Source organism: Pocillopora verrucosa, chromosome 5, assembly GCF_036669915.1.
Source record: "Pocillopora verrucosa isolate sample1 chromosome 5, ASM3666991v2, whole genome shotgun sequence".
In the NCBI taxonomy this organism is placed as follows: Eukaryota; Metazoa; Cnidaria; class Anthozoa; order Scleractinia; family Pocilloporidae; genus Pocillopora; species Pocillopora verrucosa.
Window position 1 is genome coordinate 6,117,225 of NC_089316.1, and position 18,570 is coordinate 6,135,794.

Below are 18,570 nucleotides of genomic sequence, written 5' to 3' on the forward strand. Positions count from 1 at the left end.
CATTCAGGCAAACCCCGTGCAACCGCCTGATACGAAAACCTAGTGGGATGAATGGGCGTGTAATTTCCGACCAAATCCAGGAGCACCAACCTCTGGGGGCTGGAGATAACTTTGCATTCAACTTGTGCTCGAAATATACAGGCATAAGTTAAGTTACGAACTTTCTTAAAGAATGTCTGAACACCTTTTAAGAGCCGAAATCACCTTTTCCAAAATAAAAATTTTAAAGTTAGAGCGCAGAGATGAATAAATTACAACTATCGAACCTCCTGAGCCCAAAAAGGGCCTGTTTACATGGATGCGAGGGACGCCAGATAGGTGGGGTAATCCGCCTAGCTGTGGTCGAAAATAGCCCGCGTTTACGCACAATTTTACAACCCGGGATGCCGAGGTGAATTTTCTCAAGGTTGTTATCGCAATTGTAATAGAGGACTTTAGGACGTCACTACGGCGAAATGTAGTAAAACGTCGGCGGAAAAACGTAATTTAAGAATAGGCGGGCTACCTCACCTAACTGGTGTCCGAGCCACCCCTATGTAAACAGGCCCGTAATCAGCGCCATACCGGCGCAAACGTTTGGCAAACAGGAGACAGTTGCTGCTTGTCTGTCTTTACCGCACGCATGATTTTGAGATAACGACATCGTAATATGTTTTCTTTAATCGGAGTTACGGACGACTGAACAGATTGCTTAAAGCAATACAACATTTTTTATGCATTGTCGTGAAGAATATTTGTTGCTGGTGGTTTAGGTCTTATAGGTTCTTCCTTACACATGGCGTGTTTCGTTATATATACGTTGATATGAAACCTTTGGCAAAATTTGCAATTTTTTTTCAGCTTGTTTTGGTTTCTAGGTTCATATATGGGCGACAAGGGTCAACGATTTTTGTTCAATAGTTTAATGATGAAGAACCCCCAACTGCGTGTTGATTTAGTTTAAGAACGATAGTGCAAACTGCATAATTTTTAGATCCCCGCTATAAATTAATGATTTATTCGACCCGAAATAAATCATAACCAAGCGAGAAACAGCGCAGCACCTGACACTCGATGATTTAACAAATCGATATTCGTTTAGCGTGGACTGTACTTTTATCGACAACGATATTCGTCATCACAGTAGTCGAAATGTTGTGGACCCGCGAGGCGCAGCCCTGTGAATCCACAACAAAAACTAATTTGATTCATTACTTTTTGGATCGATCATAAATTGAAGAAGAATCTCCGCCATTTTGAAATTTGCTTAATTCACTTTACTCATTCGATTAATTGAGGAAATTGTTGATGGTCTCCCTCCCATGTGCCGACGCGCACAGACAGTTAACCTAATTCTTAGATCTCTTGAAAAACTCCACAGTACAGCTTGATGAATCTTGAAGAGCTGAGGTCAATTCCGAAAAAAAGGGGCCCATAGATTCAATTTTTGATTCGTAAGCACATAGATCTACAAGAATCTATTACTAATAGGCGTTGTTTCCCACGCTTTTGTGAGCAGGACATAGAAAGAGTACTTGTCGCGAGCAGTTTGGCTGTTTATAGTTGCTGTCTCCACTTGATATTGAATTCCAGTTGCAGAGAGTATGAGGAGTCCCTTTGGTGAGGAGAGGTACTGAATATTTCAGTCTTTTCGATGGCAAGTTTTCCCTCTGGTTTTCACTCTCATTTGCCAATGAAATTATTAAAAAACAATTTCTACCTGGGTACCCCTATGGCGATGAGTTATCAGTGATGTGTATACTTTAAACAGTTTTCGGCAGACTGAAAATTAGAACATTTAAAAACGTTTTCGTAAGCATTTTATTATACTTGTTTGAGTTTGAGCTCTGTGATATCAGTTCTTTTCGTCACGTGAAGTCTCTTTAATCTTTTTTACTTCTAACATTAAACTAAGATAATGATGTTGAATCAGGTGCGAATATTAGGGCTAATGTGGATGGGGGGGAGGGGAGGGAGAGGGTACATTTTTTTTAATCTGTGAAAGATTTTAAGGTCTCGCTAATCTGCTGCCTTATTAAAGAAATTCGTCTAATCTTTCCTTTTTTTCTAGTAACTCCAGGCTAAGCTTTTGAAGTTTCGATTCGTAACTTTTAACCTTTCTATGGAGTACCGGAGGAAGATTGTATATTGTATTCGATATGAATAAGATTATAGATCGAAGTTTTCTTTCATGCAAGTTTTTACTGTTATTCCCTCCCTTGTATACAATATCAAATTCTTAGCTTGGGTCACTATATTTAGCTCCTGGTACACAGCATTGCTTACAGGAGAAATCCACTCGCTTATTACTGCTAACCGAACATTTGAAATTATGCCATCGTGAATATTGACAACGCTATCACAAAATGATTGACAATTATACATACAATCATTTTTATCATTATTTGTTATTATTATTGTTATTATTATTATAATTATTATTATTACTTTTAGTAGTAGTAATGGTAGTTATAGTAGTAGTAGTAGTAGTATTGTTATCAGTACATATAGTATTACTATCGTGATAATTACTATTGTTATTGGAAATATTTTCATTGTCATTCCTATTTATATTATCAAATTTCTAAGGTATATTTTAATCAATCCCTTCGCATGTTGGATTTCATCTACAAGGAGTACCTTAAGCTTTTCAGTGCAGTTAAATGGAAGCCATCAACGTAGATGATCTAGGATAGTAAATATGTACTGCTGAAACTACCAGATATCTGAAACTATCTAGTGAATCACAGGCCAAGTAAAGAGTTTTTAATGGCAAGGTTGTTGATGAACAGGTATTTTAACCAAGATAAAACACCTCCCAGTCATCAGGTGAGAAGTGTTGTGTACCAGACAAGATTGTGGTTGGCGTATTTGCTCCTTTTGGTGTCTCGTAGTGGCTAAGATAGGTGTATGAATATTTGTTGATGTTAGAATTATCCGAAATGTAAATGTCCCAGCCATTTCCAAATGTTGGACCATACCCCTGATCCCTGTAAATTGCATAATGTGACTTTAAAACCATGCTCTTAAATGGATGCAGTTCCTCTTTGTTCCGTAGAGAAAATATGAACGCATTGGGAGTGTTGCCATAAGAACCAGAAGAATCTAAAGAACAAAACGTAGGTAAAATTTAAACTAGTGCCCTGTTTGGGTAACGAAGTGTTTAAAGGGCCGCTGACTAGAACTCCGCACAGTAGAAATATCAGAGACTGGTTTACGTGCATAGTTTGGCCTTTCAAGGCATAATGAATTCGAAGTTAAATGAAAATTTACTTACCCCATGCAATATCAGTGTATCCTCCAAACACGTACTGGCCATTTTTGATGATGGTCACAGTATGATTTTTATTGTCGCACCTTTCGTGAAAGGTTTTTACAGCCCAGCCGTGCGCGGAGGCGCGGTGGCACAGCAACCACTGAGAACTATTTCCTACAGCAGGCGACAAAAAATGTGACAGGTTGCCGAGAAAGTTTATGTTGCCCGCCAATATTGTAGAGTTGATTGACATGTCTAGGAAAAAATAACATGGTCCATAAAACTTGATTCAACCGCGTTCCTCTTACCTGAACTTCAATCCGCGAGGCAGAAAAAAATAAAAACCAAAAAGAAAAAACAAACAAACAAAACGTATATGATACTTACTACAGGAAGCTTCGCTCTTAGATTACGCCTTGTTTGTTGGTCATTTTGCGAAAGAATTTCAAGAGACGCATATAATAACCACAATCATAATCATGATATTAATTAAAAAATAAAGAAGCCTTGACTGTGCTCTGTTCTGTTTTAAAGCTGTTGAGAAGCGGTTAGCGCCCAAAAGAAGTAAAGGGGGAAACACGAGACGTAGTACAAATTGGCATATGGCGTGACAGCTTTAGCTCAGCCCCGTGTTTTGTACTCTGATAGCACACGCTCTTTTAACCAATGGCAGAAAGACTGCGTATATCCGAACTTTATTTTAATAGTAATTTAACAGTGGACATTCCATATGCACACATACATGCGCTCTTGTTTGTAACTCATTCAACAACAACAGTGGAAATTAACTAAGACTCGTTATGCCTCAGCATTATTGTTGGTCCGTTCCATATAGATTCTACGTTTCTGCACAACATGACCGCCGATTATTTCCATAAAGGCCCTTAATAGACAAAAAGTATTTTGAACAAACCTGATTCACATCGCTTTCCAGAAAATCCCTGTAGACATCGGCACTCGAAGCTAATGACTCCATCGATGCAAGTTCCACCGTTAAGACATGAGTCTTTCTCGCAGTGCTTGATTACTTTAAAAGAAATCAATCAAAATCAAATTAAAAAATAGAAAATAAAAAAAAAAAAGGAAAAAAATTATATAATACGCATAAAGGTTGTTTAGACATTGGGAACGTTTCAAGTGAAACTATGGATTGTGGGGTGATTTTAAGATTATTCCTTTATTCTTGTCCATTTAAATCCTAAACATCCAATAGACAACCAAGAAGTTGTCATGTAACATTATCGTCAACACTTCCTGTGCAATTGCAACCCAAGGATCTAGATTTCATCCAAGGAATTGGCATTTCTGGCCTCGTATAATTTCATGATAATTTCCAACGTATTCGCGCTGCTTTTGGCTGAAATTTTGTACCAAAAGCATCGGTCTTGCGTTAAAGTTATGATGCAGTGCTGATGTAATTATTAATAAATGGCAGGAAATTTTTAATCTAGAACATTTAAACACCTCACCTGTTTCGCAGTCTTTCCCCTCAAATCCAATTTTGCAAACGCACACATAGCTGTTTTTCTCGTACTGCGGTATGCAAGTGCCATAGTTTTGACAGGGTCCTCTGCTGCAAGGTGTCTAAAATGAAATTAGTAGTAAAACAATGAGTCAACCGACAACTCTTGAACTTTGCCTCAGAAACGAGAGAGAACCTGCTCAGTAAACTAATTACTTGTATATGTTTTCAGACTCGATATGTATACAGGGCTAGTATTTATCAAGCCTATGCCCATCTTAGGTCTTTGGCGGGGAAACTACGGTACACCTGTTTATGCCAGTGCAACCCAGGCACAAACTAGTGTCATACAGAAATCAAGCAGTATCTGTGTGAGGCAAATTTTCCCAAGGAAAGATGACAATCACACCAAAAGAGAGATTTCGCTCCTCTTTAAAGTTTTGGAGGAGCCGAGTCACCTTCCAGCTGGATATCTCAGTGATCTTCCTTCTTCTTAGTTGAGTAACTCCCCCCTTTCTTTTTATAAAAACAACAAAATGATGATCATTTTAATAACACGAGAATTTTAAAATAGAGACAAGTAGCCATAGAATTAATGATGCTATTAATGTCAAACAATAAAGTTTTCTTTGTCAAAAAATTAAAAGAACGAAAGAAAGATCATATGTTCAAATATGTATAAAAATAATATATAGATTTAGCCAAGCCTAAAAGCGGAGCTCGCCATTTTTTTTCCCCGTAATTTCCCCACAATTTTTTCAGTGTTAAACATCAGATCACTCACCTGAATACTGTAATGATGAAATTTCTGGCTGATGATGACTTCGTCCGAGTTGTTGTACTTATCCGATGGCAGCAACTCACATACGCGCGTTCCTGTTTTGGAGGCACTTGCCTCTAAGTTGTATGAAAAACACATGGGTTCCTTAAGGCAGGCAAACGCACACTCGCCGTCGTTTTTAACCTCAGCTGAATTGATCTTGCTGATGTTTAAATAGGAAAACGTTTCTTCCACCATATTCATCAGCCACATTTTGTCTGAGGATTCTTGATGGAGACCTTTGTTTGAAAAGGTCCAAACTTTTTTATAACCTATCACAACGAAAATGATTTGTGATTTACATAGCTCTGCTGAACGCTATTATCTCTCCAAATTACGCAAAATATGAAAGAAAACATAAAATATGGACAGTAGATTCAAATACCTTGCGAGGTATGAAGACAACGAATAAAGCAGATCAGTAAAGGCAGGCAATATCGGAGTCTAAGGCGAACCCGCTCCATAACTTGAATTGTTAAAACACCTAATTGTTATGACAGTGGTAGCCAGGTATCTCCCAATGGGTTATGGTGCCTTGTGAGGAGGTTTTAAAGAGGATTATTTCAACCAGAAGTTTATGCCATTGGACCATAGCATATAATAATCTTTGCGTAATTTGTAAACTGATAATGTTCAGAGGAAGTCCTTGAAGCACCTGTCTCCGTGAGACCAAAGAGTCGATATCATGATTATTGCACAACTATTTAACAAAACCACCTGCACCAGCAAAAAAAAATTCCTTGACACTTCTTTTTATTAAGAGCTGGCTAAACTTAAAATTAGCCTCATAAAGAATTTGTTTTCCTTTGAATGTTTTACAAACGTGGTCTTAGCATCTTTTATCATTGGAAAAAGCTTTCTTTCTTTTTCGAATTTCACGGCCGTGAAAAGGGCGGAAGGTGATTGATGTTTTGAAACATCAAAACATGCAGCGTAAAGCTCAGCTGGAGCCAACGGTATTTTTCGTTTCACACTGAGTCGTTTTTTCATGTGGACAACAAAACAAAGTGTCGTTTACGATCAGAGCCAAAGACCTCGCTCAATCAACAGGATTGTTTCAACTGAAGGTTTATGCCATTGGACCAGACCATGATTTAATAATCATAGCGTAATTTGTAAACTGATGTTGTTAAAAGGAAGTCGTTGAGGCACCTGTCTCCGTGAGACCAAAGATTCGATAACATGATTATTGCACAACGATTTAACAAAACCCACTGCAACTGCAAAACAATCCCTCGACACTTTTCAATTAGGAGAATGACTTAATTGTTAAACGGGTCGAAGTAAAGCTTTTAAAATTATGAGATGTGCAACTCTAAACAAGAGCTGAAGTAGATGTTACATTCGTGCAACAATTATGTCACCGTCTGAATAATTTTTAACCGAAGCAAGCAAATTTGAATATCTTGGATATGGTAATGTTTCGCCCGTTTGCTTCAAAATTACTTGGCTACGTAGAACTCAATTGTATGACTTAAATTTAGCCTCGTAAAAATTTTTGCCCCGATTGGTTATATTCCGTGTTCTATACTAATATAATTTGTTTGCGCGGTATTCCATTTGCCTGCAACCTTGATTTCAATGTTCCTGCCGTGATGTTACAGTCTCTACCCAGATATCAATTATCACCGTAATGTTACATATTCTACCATTATTATCACTTCACCACTGCTAATTATCACTTCACTGTTTCAATTCAGTACTGGATATCCAATCTTTTTTTTTGGATTAACATAAATTTACTAACTGTTTATCAATTGAAAGACAGAGGTTCACACAATTTGAATTTTCTACCTCAATCTCGTGCTATGGGATTTTCTTTTCGTTTATTTTGGGTTATGTTTTGTTTTGGTTAGCGTTAATTTTGTCAAATTTCGAGAGGGTGAACATAAACTTCCGTTTTACTAATTTCACAGTCGTGCAAAGGGCGGAAGACGATCGATGTTGTGAAATATCTAAACACAGCATAAGTTATTCAAAGCAGCCAACGGATGTTTTCCTTTCACAGTGGGTCGATCGTTTTTTCATGTGGACAACAAAGCCCAACTGTCGCTCACGATCAGAACCAAAGTCCTCGCTCAGATAACACTAGCTTTAGTTTGCTCATAATTTTTTACTCTCTTTCCCCTTCTTTGTAAATAAGTGCAAACAAACAAGAAAATTTGGGGTGGTTTCATTGACGCCTAAAAGACAATTCGTCGAGAGCGAAAGATAATTTCAGAAGATGCATGCATGTAAGAGGAATTCGCTTCTAAATATTTTCGTTCCCGCAATGAAGTGTTACGCGGCATTTACAATACACATTTCATGACAAATGGCGAGGGATTTTAATTATTGGCTATGGGAACTTGTCACCATGCACGCTTTAAAAAAATGATAAATAATTTTGGTCTCTATCTTAAAAACGTTTTCAAAGAAAGGCTTTTGTCGCTTTCTCGTTGTAAAGATAACGAAAGAGGATTGGAGTCACAGAAGAAATTATAATATGATGGAAGTAAATTGAAATCAAGGTAGAAAATGAAACACATTACGAGGGTAAATTTATGAGAAAATTAAGAATGACATTTGACCACATGCAATGTTTTCAAATGAGTAATTAAGTTTATTCATCCCAGGTTTAAGTTCTGTATTCAGCTTCTTGTCGTCAAGCAGCGCTATTGTCTTTCAATTACGGTGATGCTTTTTATTATCAAGAGCATTTTACAGAGACTAGAGAAAGCAAGAGGAAATGGAGTCTCCTATTCAGGAAGGGGATTATGGAGCTAGAGTTTAAAAGCATTTTGCAAACCTCTTTGTTAATAATAATAATAATAATAATAATAATAATAATGATAATAATTATATGGAAATTTAGCAGTAGAAATTCCACGAGGTGGCTCTTCTTTCCACTGTTTCCATTAGAATTTAGAATATTTGTTCTTGTGGAGGGACGAAAACCGGAGGCCGGAGAAAAACCCTCGCAGCAACGACAAGAACCAACATCAACCCAACCTACACATCAAATATAACTTTACCATTATTTGTTTTAGTCACAGCATGAAACTCATGATTTATTGAAAAACGCAACTCATTTCTTGCTCAACCCATCCGGCCCCACACACTTTCGCTTTATGATGGTTTTCAATGGGATTACGAGTCAGTGAAACGCCCCAGGGTGATATCACAATAGTCATTATTTATTTTCTTCTGTGGCTCACTTCAGTTTAGGAAATTTAATCAAACTGACCTTCTGTTTTGCTGGTAGAAAACAACAGTTCAGCAATCAGCTCTAGGCATGCCATCCTTTAAACGCTTTTGTTTGCTCATGTCTTCTTGTGAATAGGCCCCCAATGAGGAAATAAATCAACGTTATTGAATAATTGGAAGTGTAGCTTCACAACAATCCTACATAAGAGACTCCTGCTCCATGCATAAGCCGATTCCAAACTTTTGGCAACTTTTACATTTAACAAGAAATTGGAATAGAAGTAACACGTGTCCTCAAAATAGGTGTAATACATTCCCTGTAAATTTTGGTCAAATTATTCTCAGATATTATTTTGATAAGCATTCAATAAAAACAGGACAAGTCAAAGAGGGCGCCAAGAGAAGGGATATGAAATTTATTTTACACACTTTACAGAATTCTACACGAAAGAACTATCACTTTTTACAGTTGACAGAAGTAACTTATTAAAGCAAGTACAATACAAGCTGAAAGAATAACATTTCTCGTGAAGATTACTCTTTTATTATGCAAAGCCTTACATAATCAGGCCTTCTAAATATGCCACATATGAAAAGTTTTCAATATGAAGAATTAAATACCGTCAGAGGAGTTTTCAGTTGCCCTACCTATAGTTCTATTTATCTTTAGTCGATCGAGCCGTCGACTGCGAGATATGACGCACTCACACGCACTTATTTCTACTTATCACACACGAGAATGCAGTTTGCGTGAGGTTCATTCCATTGAACATTCGGATCAATATCAGTATCTGGGTAACTGTCCACCTACCCCTCCCCTAACCCAACATTAACCCCACCTTGTTATCAATTGACTATTGTTGAGTTAGGGGAGGGGTAGTTGAGCAGTTGCCCAGATACTGATATTAATCCGAACATTCTGAGCTAAGAATAAAGAAATGGGGAAAGAAGAGAGAAAATACAGCTCTGATTCAAATTAATAAACGTAAACCGTTTTATCAAGTTTTTTTGTTTTGTTTTCAGGAATGAGTTAGGGCCTTGGAATTTTAACCAGCAATAGTTAAAAGTCTAAGATAGCCGTTTAAGACAGCCAGCAATAAGTGAGGATTTTATATCCACAAATGTCATCAAGGTCACTGCACAAAAAGAACTCTGGAAAACTTCAGTCCTTGAAATGTTTTGAACTCAAATTTGCTGTTGCTGACAGCCAAATAGAACGGGGAAATACGATATTATGTAAGATGGAACGGCCCTCCCCAACTGGAATAATGCATTTCTATAAAATGCCTATGAACACTTTATCTCCCCCATCCGTTATAAGAGACTCCACTCCATTTGTAAGCCGATCTCCATGACAGGACGGAAAATGTGTGCACTGTAAGTACCTCCCGTTGTCCCATACAAAGCCTTAGAAAACTTTTCTAACGGTTTGTATGGGACAACGGGAGGTACTTACAGTGCACGCATTTTCCGTCCTGTCATGCATTCCCTATGACCTTTTCCGCTGACGATAACGGGAATTTATGTGACAAACAGCTCGAGGCCTCAAAGGAGCTGTGACACTTTCTCTAAAATTATCCGTCAAATTTGAATAAATGAATCACAAATAAGTCCAACCTCTTTCAGAAGGGCATTTATTGAGAACAACTCTAGGATCTCTGGCGACAGAGAAAGTCAAAGACACCGCAAAGTTACGATAGATGCACTTAATTACACGAGCATCAAAATTACATCGTCTTTCATCATATACTGATTGGATTAGCTGCTAATTGAAGGAACTAAAATAAATATAATACCTGCTGAGAGAATAGCGTTTCTCATAAATTTTACTGGTATAATTCTGCAAAGTGTTGATCAGGCCTCCTTAGTATTCTAAATGAAAAATCTTAAAAAGAGATGAACTGTTCAAAAGTTGTTTCATTCTTGACGTGTTTGTGTCTTCTGTCAAATTGTTATCGCAGTTTCGGCCGTGACCAAATCGCTGTGTCAATCGGGGTCATTCAGAATCTTGTACTGATTTCATTTTGAGACAGCTGAAAATAAAAATGTACTTGAGTATTCAAGCATGTGGCTTTATCAATGGCGAAATGTTTTGATATTTCATGAAAGATGGTGGAAGTTTGGACAGTGGCACCTGAAATATTTTTTTGGTGGGGCGGGGGAATTTGAAAAAAGATGAGTTCTTAATGTTTCCATCAGATTCAGAGTCGCTCAAAACCTTGTACTGAAGTGATTCTGAGATACTTGAGCATTAAAGGTCCTTCGAAACATTTATGCACCCGATGATATAAGGACGGTAAAGTTTTAAACAACTCGCCTCGTAAACAGCACTGGGGAACAATTGTGCCAGAGGACAACACCAATAAAGAAAACAATATATATGTGAGTGCACTGGTCATTCCATTACTGCATCAACTTATCAAATAAGTTCATCAGGAAGTGCACAAAATATGCCCCGTTAATAGACGATATTGCACTGTAGAACAAAACAAAAAGCAACACTGTGGTCGCACTGAACGATTTAAACTTTGATTTTTCTTTTTTGCGTTTGTCAGGCTTGACTTTTAAAGAAACGCACTTTCAAGCGAGACAGATGTTTTATTGGTCACATAGAACACTTAAATTGTTTCGTCCGTGTTGTTTTCGTCTATCGCATACTCCTAATGCAATCGATACGATGCACAGGTAAGGCCGTAGGATGTATTTCGCAAACTCCAATCAAAATATTAAAGGTGAAATAAAAGTGGGGTAATAAATCCCTCATTCGATGGTTTAACACACAATACGAGAGGAAATTTTGCTCATTGCTCGTATTTGATTGTGTTTTGTTCTGTTGTAAAGCAGTTGAGAAGCGGTTAGAGCTCCAAAGAAGTGTAGGGGGAAACACGAGACGTAGTACAAATTGGCAGATGGCGTGACAGCTTTAGCTCAGCCTCGTGTTTTGTACTCTGACAGCACACGCTCTTTCAACCAATGACAGCGCGCGTTATATCCGAACTTTATTTTGATAATAATTTAAGGTTGTCACGTAACATTAGCGTCAACACTTCCCGTGCAATTTGATCCCGAAGGTCTAGATTTTATTCAAGGAATTGGCATTTTTGGCCTCCCCTATTTTCATGATAGTTTCCGACGTTTTCGCACTGCTTTTCGGGTGAAACTTTCTGCCTAAAGCATCGGTCTTGCGTTAAAGTAATATAATGGAGCGCGGATGGAATTGTTAATACATGGTGGAGAAGTTTTGATCTAGCACATTTAAATACTTGACCTTTTTCGCAATGTTTTCCCTCAAATCCAATTTTGCAAACGCATACATAAGTGTTTTTCTCGTACCGCGGTACGCAAGTGCCATAGTTTTGACAGGGTCCTCTGCTGCAAGGTGTCTAAAATGAAATTAGTAGTAAAACAATGAGTCAACAACTCATGAACTTTGCTCAGAAATAATAGAAAACCTGCTCAGTAAACTATTAAGTTGTATATGTCCCGTATTTTGTCGATGATGCGTGCTTGTAAACCGAGCTTTCATTGCAAACTCGCCGGGCTTTTCAGAACCGGTATTTATACAAGGCTAGTATTTAATCAAACTCATGTTCATCTCAGGTCTTTGACGGGGAAACTACGATATAACTGTTTATGCCAGTGCAACCCAGGCACAAATTAGTGTAATACAGAAATCAAGCGGTAACTATCTGAGGATGGGAATCACACACAAAAAGAGATTTTGCTCCTCTCTAAAGTTTTGAAGGAGCTGAGTCACCCTCCAGCTGGATATCTTAGTAGTCTATCTTCTTGTCAGTTAAGTAAGTTCCCCTTCCTTTGTTTATAGAAAAAAATGATTCGCTTCCCTTCCCTATCGAATGTAAATACTTCTTAATCATAAAAAAAGGTCGAGGAAGGATTATTCTTGAAAAAGGTTCATTTAAAACAGAATAATGGTCATTTTAATAACGCGAGAATTTTAAAATAGAGACAAATGGCCATAGAATTATTGATACCCATTAAGGCCATACAATAAAGTTTTCTCTTTGCCAAAAAATTAAAAGAAAGAAAGAAAGATCATATATTCAAGTCTACTTAGAAATATAATTCCAATTCCTTTGCCATAATATTGATTTGATTTTGTCCAGCTGCGCCAAAGTGTCTGCACGTTTCTAAAGAACAATAATCTCATGTCAGCTATTACCCATGGAGCTACTTAGCTGAAAACTAAAACAATGAATCTTTTTCTCTATTTTTAATATTCTCTCTGCGCGAAATGTCTTTTATACATATGTTTTCTGGGAGGATTAATTTATGTGCAAGTTTTGCGCTCCGTGAATTTGTGCAGTCAAATAAAATTCCATGAACATGACTTTGATTGACTGAACACGCAAAGGACGCGACTGTAGAGGCTCTGAAGCAAAGGCGAGAGGGAATTCCGCTTCGGAAACTCAAACCACCGCGAGGGAAATGTAAAAGTTATCTGTTCATGGGTCAGTTGCGCGTCCATGGAGATATGAAGCACTTGAGAGGTTTGGAGAGCACCCAAGAAGCTAGAAATGCTTCAAGGGACATAAGTTTCAATTTATTCGTACAGGATTGATGCGAGCCCCTCAGCGTGTGTTTTGAAATTCTAATTGATAACCATCTGTCTGAATAAACTTTACCCCAGGGGCATTTCTCCCAGAGCATGTAGAATTTTTTTTAATGTTAAACATCAGATCACTCACCTGAATACTGTAATGATGAAACTTCTGGCTGATGATGACTTCGTCCGAGTTGTTGTACTTATCTGATGGCAGCAACTCACATACGCGTGTTCCTGTTTTGGAGGCACTTGCCTCTAAGTTGTATGAAAAACACATGGGTTCCTTTAGGCAGGCAAACGCACACTCGCCGTTGTTTTGAACCTCAGCTGAATTGATCTTGCTGATGTTTAAATAGGAAAACGTTTCTTCCACCATATTCATCATCCACATTTCGTCTGAGGACTCTTGATAGAGACCTTTGTTTGAAAAGGTCCAAACTTTTTTATAACCTATCACAACGAAAATGATTTTGTCATTTGCATAGCTCTGCTGATCGCTATTACATCCCCAAATTAAGCAAAATATGGAACAAAACATAAAATGTAGAAAGTAGTTTGCAGTACCTTGCGAAGTATGAAGGCAACGTAAAAAGCAGACCAGTAGAGGCAGGCAATATCGGAGTTTAATGCGAACGCGCTCCATATCTTGAATTGTCAGAAAACTTGATATGACAGTGGTAACCAGGTGCCTCTTTATGAGTTGTGATGCCTTGTGAGGCGGTTTTAAAAAGGATTATTTCAACCAGAAGTTTATGTCATTGGACCACAGCATATAATAATCTTTGCGTAATTTGTAAACTGATAATGTTCAGAGGAAGTCCTTGAAGCACCTGTCTCCGTGAGACTAAAGAGTCGATATCATGACTATTGCTCAACGATTTAACAAAACCACCTGCACTAGCAAAAACGATCCCTCGACACTTTTTTAATAAGAGAGTGGCTTAATTGCTATACGGGTCTAAATAGCATTTAAAAGTACGGGGGAAGCAACTCTTAACAAGAGGTGAAGTAGATGTTACATTCGGGCAACACCTATGCCACATCTGGCTGAATAATTCTAAACCGAAGCAAGCGAATTTGAATATCATAGAGACGGTAATGTTTGGCTCGCCGTTGCTTCAAAATTACATGGCTACGTAGAACTCAATTGTACTGACAGCCATAAATATACTAACTGTTTATCAATTGAAAGACAGAAGTGTCACACAATTTGAACTTTCTACCTCAATTTCGTTTCATGAAAGTTTCATAAAGGATTATCTTTTCTTTTCGTTTGTTTTGGCTTTTGTTTTGTTTGGTTGTATTTTGTTTTAGGTTTCGTTAATTTTATCAAATTTCGAAAGGGTGAATAAGAACTTCCTTTTTATGCATTTCACAGTCGTGCAAAAGGCGGAAGGCAATCGATGTTGTGAAATATCTAGACACAGCGCAAGTTATCAAAGCTATTAGACCCAACAAGTGTTTTCCTTTCACAGTGGGTCGATCGTTTTTTCATGTGGATAACAAAGCCCAACTGACGCTGACGATCAGAGCCAAAGTCCTCGCTCAGATAACACTAGGTTTTGGTTTGCTCATAATTTTTTATTCTCTCTCCCCTTCTATGTAAATAAGTGCAAACAAACAAGAAGTTTTGGGGCGTTTTCGTTGACACCTGAAAGACAATTCGTCGAGAACGAAAGATAATTTCAGAAGATGCATGCATGTAAGAGTAGTTCTCTACTAATGTTTTCGTTCCCGCAATGAAGTGTTACGCCGCATTTGCAATACACATTCATGAATTATGGCGAGGGATTTTAATTATTAACCATAGGAACTTGTCACCACGCTTTAAAAAGATAAATAATTTAGGTCTTTATCTTATAGAGTTTTTTAAGGAAAGGCGTAGATCACTTTCTCGTTTAAAGATAACGGAAGTTGATTGGAGTCTCAATAGAAATTGTAATATTATGAAGAGATAAATTGAAATCAACGCATAAAACAAAACATGCAGTTCACGGTGGTAAATTGATGTTTAGGCCGATAACACAGGATATATATTACTGACAAATACGTCAGTCGAGACAATAAAATTCTTAACAAGGGTAAACATATTTCGTCAACTAATAATTCTGAAACAGATATAACCACGCTTCTCTGGTGTATCAAGGGGAAGTCTGTTGTTCCGGCTGAACTTTTACGTATAAAGCGCTTCAAGATAGTAATTTGTCACAAGTATTACAAAAAATCTGCGTTAAAAGTCGTGACAAATCGGAAAATCGGGTTTATGGCCATAAATCCAAGCGATCAAAACGAGGTTCAGAAACTTGAAGGGAAGATTTGAATTCAAATAAATTTAACTTTTGAATTTAGCCGCTTGTAGAGCGAATTAAGGCCCACTAAATTGACCAATTTTAGCACACGTACCAAGTGAAAGATGTCATAAGAAGTCATTCCATATTTACAAGCAACCATGTATTATTGTTTGTTATGCAGACCTTAGAGACCTTAAAGGCGAGACGCGTCAGGAAGTGATTGGCGATATTAAACACACATGGGAAATTATTGTAATTTTATACGCATGTAATTCTGGTATTTCTCAGGGCCGAAAATCAACAGTTTACATAATGGTAATAACTATTATTTTGTATATATCGAAAATAAAAACAGCGAGTACAGCATTTCTGGTCTATGATGACTTAATAGAACGACTTAGATATGATGAAAAAAATTATGGTTACGTAATTATGTCTCTATCGTAACCGATGATAGCCTCGGGTAGTTAAAACAGTCCTATGATAGGTTTCCACGCGCTATTCAACATGCTATGTTGCACATTGGAGACGTTTGCAATTCACAATGATTAATTTTCAATCTCTTAAAAATGTTGCATTACATGGTTAGTTTTTTTATCACTCTAGATTAACAGCAACGGTATCAAATTACCCCAATCTTAAGGGCCCGGCTGCTACGGGTTGTAAAAGGAGATAAATATTATATCATATTCTATTAGTTTCAGAGACGTGTTGGAAGTGCATTTTTTGATCGAAGCAAATTTTCGGGTTTTGTCCCAGTGATTTGATACGAGAGGTATCATACCCCAGAAAGCTCCAGCTGTTTTGGATTCGTGGATGATGATTAACCGAACTATCTGTGAGAACGTTTAACGAAACTGAGATGGTATCTCTTTGAGCAGACACCGGGCTGACGAAGGTCTAGCGCTCGAAACGTCAGCTTTTAAACTCTTTACGGTGGCCAATTTACGTTTCCAACTCTGTTGATAATACTAAATTACCCTGTTACTACATTACCAGAGCCACGTCGATGAGAAATATGAACATTCTACGGGTCTTGCCACATCGTGGAAAATAAATAAAATCACTGCATCGCTGAAAGAAAAGCTTACGAGATAACGACATCGTAATATTTTTCCCCTTACCGGAGTTACGCACGACTGAACATTTTTTTCTGCATTGTAAGTAAAGCAGATTTGCTGCTGGCAGTTTAGGTCTTATAGTTTCTTCCTTGCACATGCCATGGTTCATTATAAATACGTTGATTTGAAATCGTTGGGAAAATTTGCAAGTTTTTTTTCAGCTTGTTGTGGTTTCCAGCTACAAGGGTCAACGATTTTTTTTCAAGATTTTACTAATCAAGAGAGATAATCCAAACCGCAGGATTTTCGATCACCACTATAAGTTAATGACACAATTAATTCAATTCAATTGACCAAAACAAATCATAAAAACGAGCAACAGCGCAGCACCGCGAATCCCAAAGTTTTCCATCTATTTAATATGTTTTCAAATGGTTTATTGACGCTCGATGATTTAACAAATCGACTTTCGTTTAGCGTGGACTGTACTTTTATTGACAACGATATTCGTCATCACAGTGGTCAAAGTGTTGTGGACTCGCGAGGTGCAGCCCTGTGAATCTACAACAAAAAACTGATTCGATTCATTACTTTTTGAATCGATCATAAATTGAAGAAGAACCTCAACCACTTTGAATTTTCTTAATTCATTTTACCCATTCGTTTCAATCGAGGAAATTGTTGATGGTATCCCGCCCATCTGCCGACGTGCCTTCGGGGGAAAACCGGTTTGTCTGATAATTTTAAGAGACAGTTAACCTAATGAAAAACTCCAAGGCACAGCTTGATGAATCTTGAAGAGCTGAGGTCAATTTCGAAGAAAGAGGGGGCCTATAAAAGTTTTGATTCGTGAGCACATAGATCTAAAAGAGTCCAGGCGTTGTTTCCCAAGTTTTTGTAAGCAGGCTATGACACAGAAAGAGTCCTTGTCGCGACCAGTTTGGCTGATTATATTTACCGTCTCCACTTGATATTGAGTTTCATTTGCATAGAGTATGAGGAGTCCCTTTTGGGTGAGGAGAGGAACTGAATATTTCAGTCCTTTCATTGGCAGGTTTTCCCTCTGGTTTCTCTCTCATTCGCAAAACGCCAAGAAATTATTGGAAACAATTTCTTACGCGATGAGTTATCAGTGATGCGTATACTTTAAACATTGTTTTCGGCAGACTGAAAATTAGAACATTTGAGAACGTTTTCGTTAGCATTTTGTTTTTGTTTGAGTTTGAGCTCTATGATATCAGCTCTTTTCGTTACATGAAGCCCCTTTATTCTTTTTACTTCTAACATTAAACTACGACAATGATGTTGAATCAGGTGCGAATATTTAGGGCTAAAGTGGTTTCAACTCGAAGAGGGTACATTTTTTTAATCAGTGATGGATTTTAAGCTCTCGCTTATCTGCTGCCTTTCTAAAGAAATCATTCTAATCTTCCCCTGTTTTTAATAACTCTAGCTTTCAAAGTTTCGATTTGTAACATATCCGACCCGACCCTTTTAAGCTTTCTAAGGAGTACCGGAGGAAGATTGTACATTGTATTCGATATGAATAAGATTGAAGATCGAAATTTTGTTACATGCAAATTTTCTATTGTTATTCCATCCTTTGTACACAATATCAAATTCTTGGCTCCGAGACAAATAACATAATTTCTAGTGTTCTAATTGGGTCATCATATTTAGCTCCAGGTACACAGCATTGTTTACAGGAGAAGTCCACTTGCCTATTACCGCTAACTGAAAATTTGAAATTATGCCATCTTGAATATCGACAACGCTATCACAACATGATTAACAATTATATTTACAATCATTTTTATCATAATTCCTTTCACTATTATTGCTATTATTGTTAATTATTATAATTATTATTATTATCACTGTTAGTAGTAGTTGTAGTAGTATTGTTATCAGTACAAGTAGTATTACTATCATCATAATTGCTATTGTT

The 18,570-nt window shown here is 37.4% G+C and overlaps 2 protein-coding genes across 4 annotated transcripts; both read right to left on the reverse strand.

Annotated features, from left to right (window-relative positions):
* Nucleotides 1-2,000: 2,000 nt before the first annotated feature.
* LOC131797132 (uncharacterized) lies at nt 2,001-6,017 on the reverse strand. Its single transcript, XM_059114758.2, has 6 exons — nt 5,903-6,017; nt 5,482-5,789; nt 4,705-4,819; nt 4,149-4,262; nt 3,257-3,490; nt 2,001-3,084 (listed from the first exon to the last, which is right to left on the reverse strand). The coding sequence occupies exons 1-6, from the start codon at nt 5,979-5,981 to the stop codon at nt 2,777-2,779; spliced, it is 1,158 nt and encodes a 385-aa protein (XP_058970741.1). The 5' UTR covers nt 5,982-6,017; the 3' UTR covers nt 2,001-2,776.
* Nucleotides 6,018-10,323: 4,306 nt separating this feature from the next.
* LOC131793941 (delta-like protein 4) lies at nt 10,324-14,070 on the reverse strand. Of its 3 annotated transcripts, none has more exons than XM_059111438.2 (4): nt 13,835-14,068; nt 13,413-13,720; nt 12,037-12,086; nt 10,324-10,736 (listed from the first exon to the last, which is right to left on the reverse strand). In XM_059111438.2, exons 1-4 carry the CDS (start codon nt 13,911-13,913, stop codon nt 10,700-10,702), a joined length of 474 nt encoding a protein of 157 aa, XP_058967421.2. In that variant the 5' UTR covers nt 13,914-14,068; the 3' UTR covers nt 10,324-10,699. The 3 variants fall into 3 exon arrangements, with proteins under 3 accessions (XP_058967421.2, XP_058967420.2, XP_066023931.1); XM_059111437.2 differs by having other exon boundaries at nt 11,972-12,086; nt 13,835-14,057; XM_066167834.1 differs by lacking the exon at nt 12,037-12,086 and having other exon boundaries at nt 13,835-14,070.
* Between the last annotated feature and the right edge of the window lie 4,500 nt (nt 14,071-18,570).

What these genes read in the sequence shown, in the direction of transcription:
- LOC131797132 (XM_059114758.2), bottom strand. Translation starts at nt 5,981, where the DNA reads ATGGAGCGGGTTCGCCTTAGACTCCGATATTGCCTGCCTTTACTGATC. An exon ending in TTGTCTTCATACCTCGCAAG is followed by an intron (nt 5,790 to 5,902) that starts GTATTTGAATCT and finishes TCGTTGTGATAG; the next exon opens with GTTATAAAAAAGTTTGGACC. An exon ending in GGGGAAAGACTGCGAAACAG is followed by an intron (nt 4,263 to 4,704) that starts GTGAGGTGTTTA and finishes TTTCTTTTAAAG; the next exon opens with TAATCAAGCACTGCGAGAAA.
- LOC131793941 (XM_059111437.2), bottom strand. Translation starts at nt 13,913, where the DNA reads ATGGAGCGCGTTCGCATTAAACTCCGATATTGCCTGCCTCTACTGGTC. An exon ending in TTGCCTTCATACTTCGCAAG is followed by an intron (nt 13,721 to 13,834) that starts GTACTGCAAACT and finishes TCGTTGTGATAG; the next exon opens with GTTATAAAAAAGTTTGGACC. An exon ending in TTCATCATTACAGTATTCAG is followed by an intron (nt 12,087 to 13,412) that starts GTGAGTGATCTG and finishes ATTTCATTTTAG; the next exon opens with ACACCTTGCAGCAGAGGACC.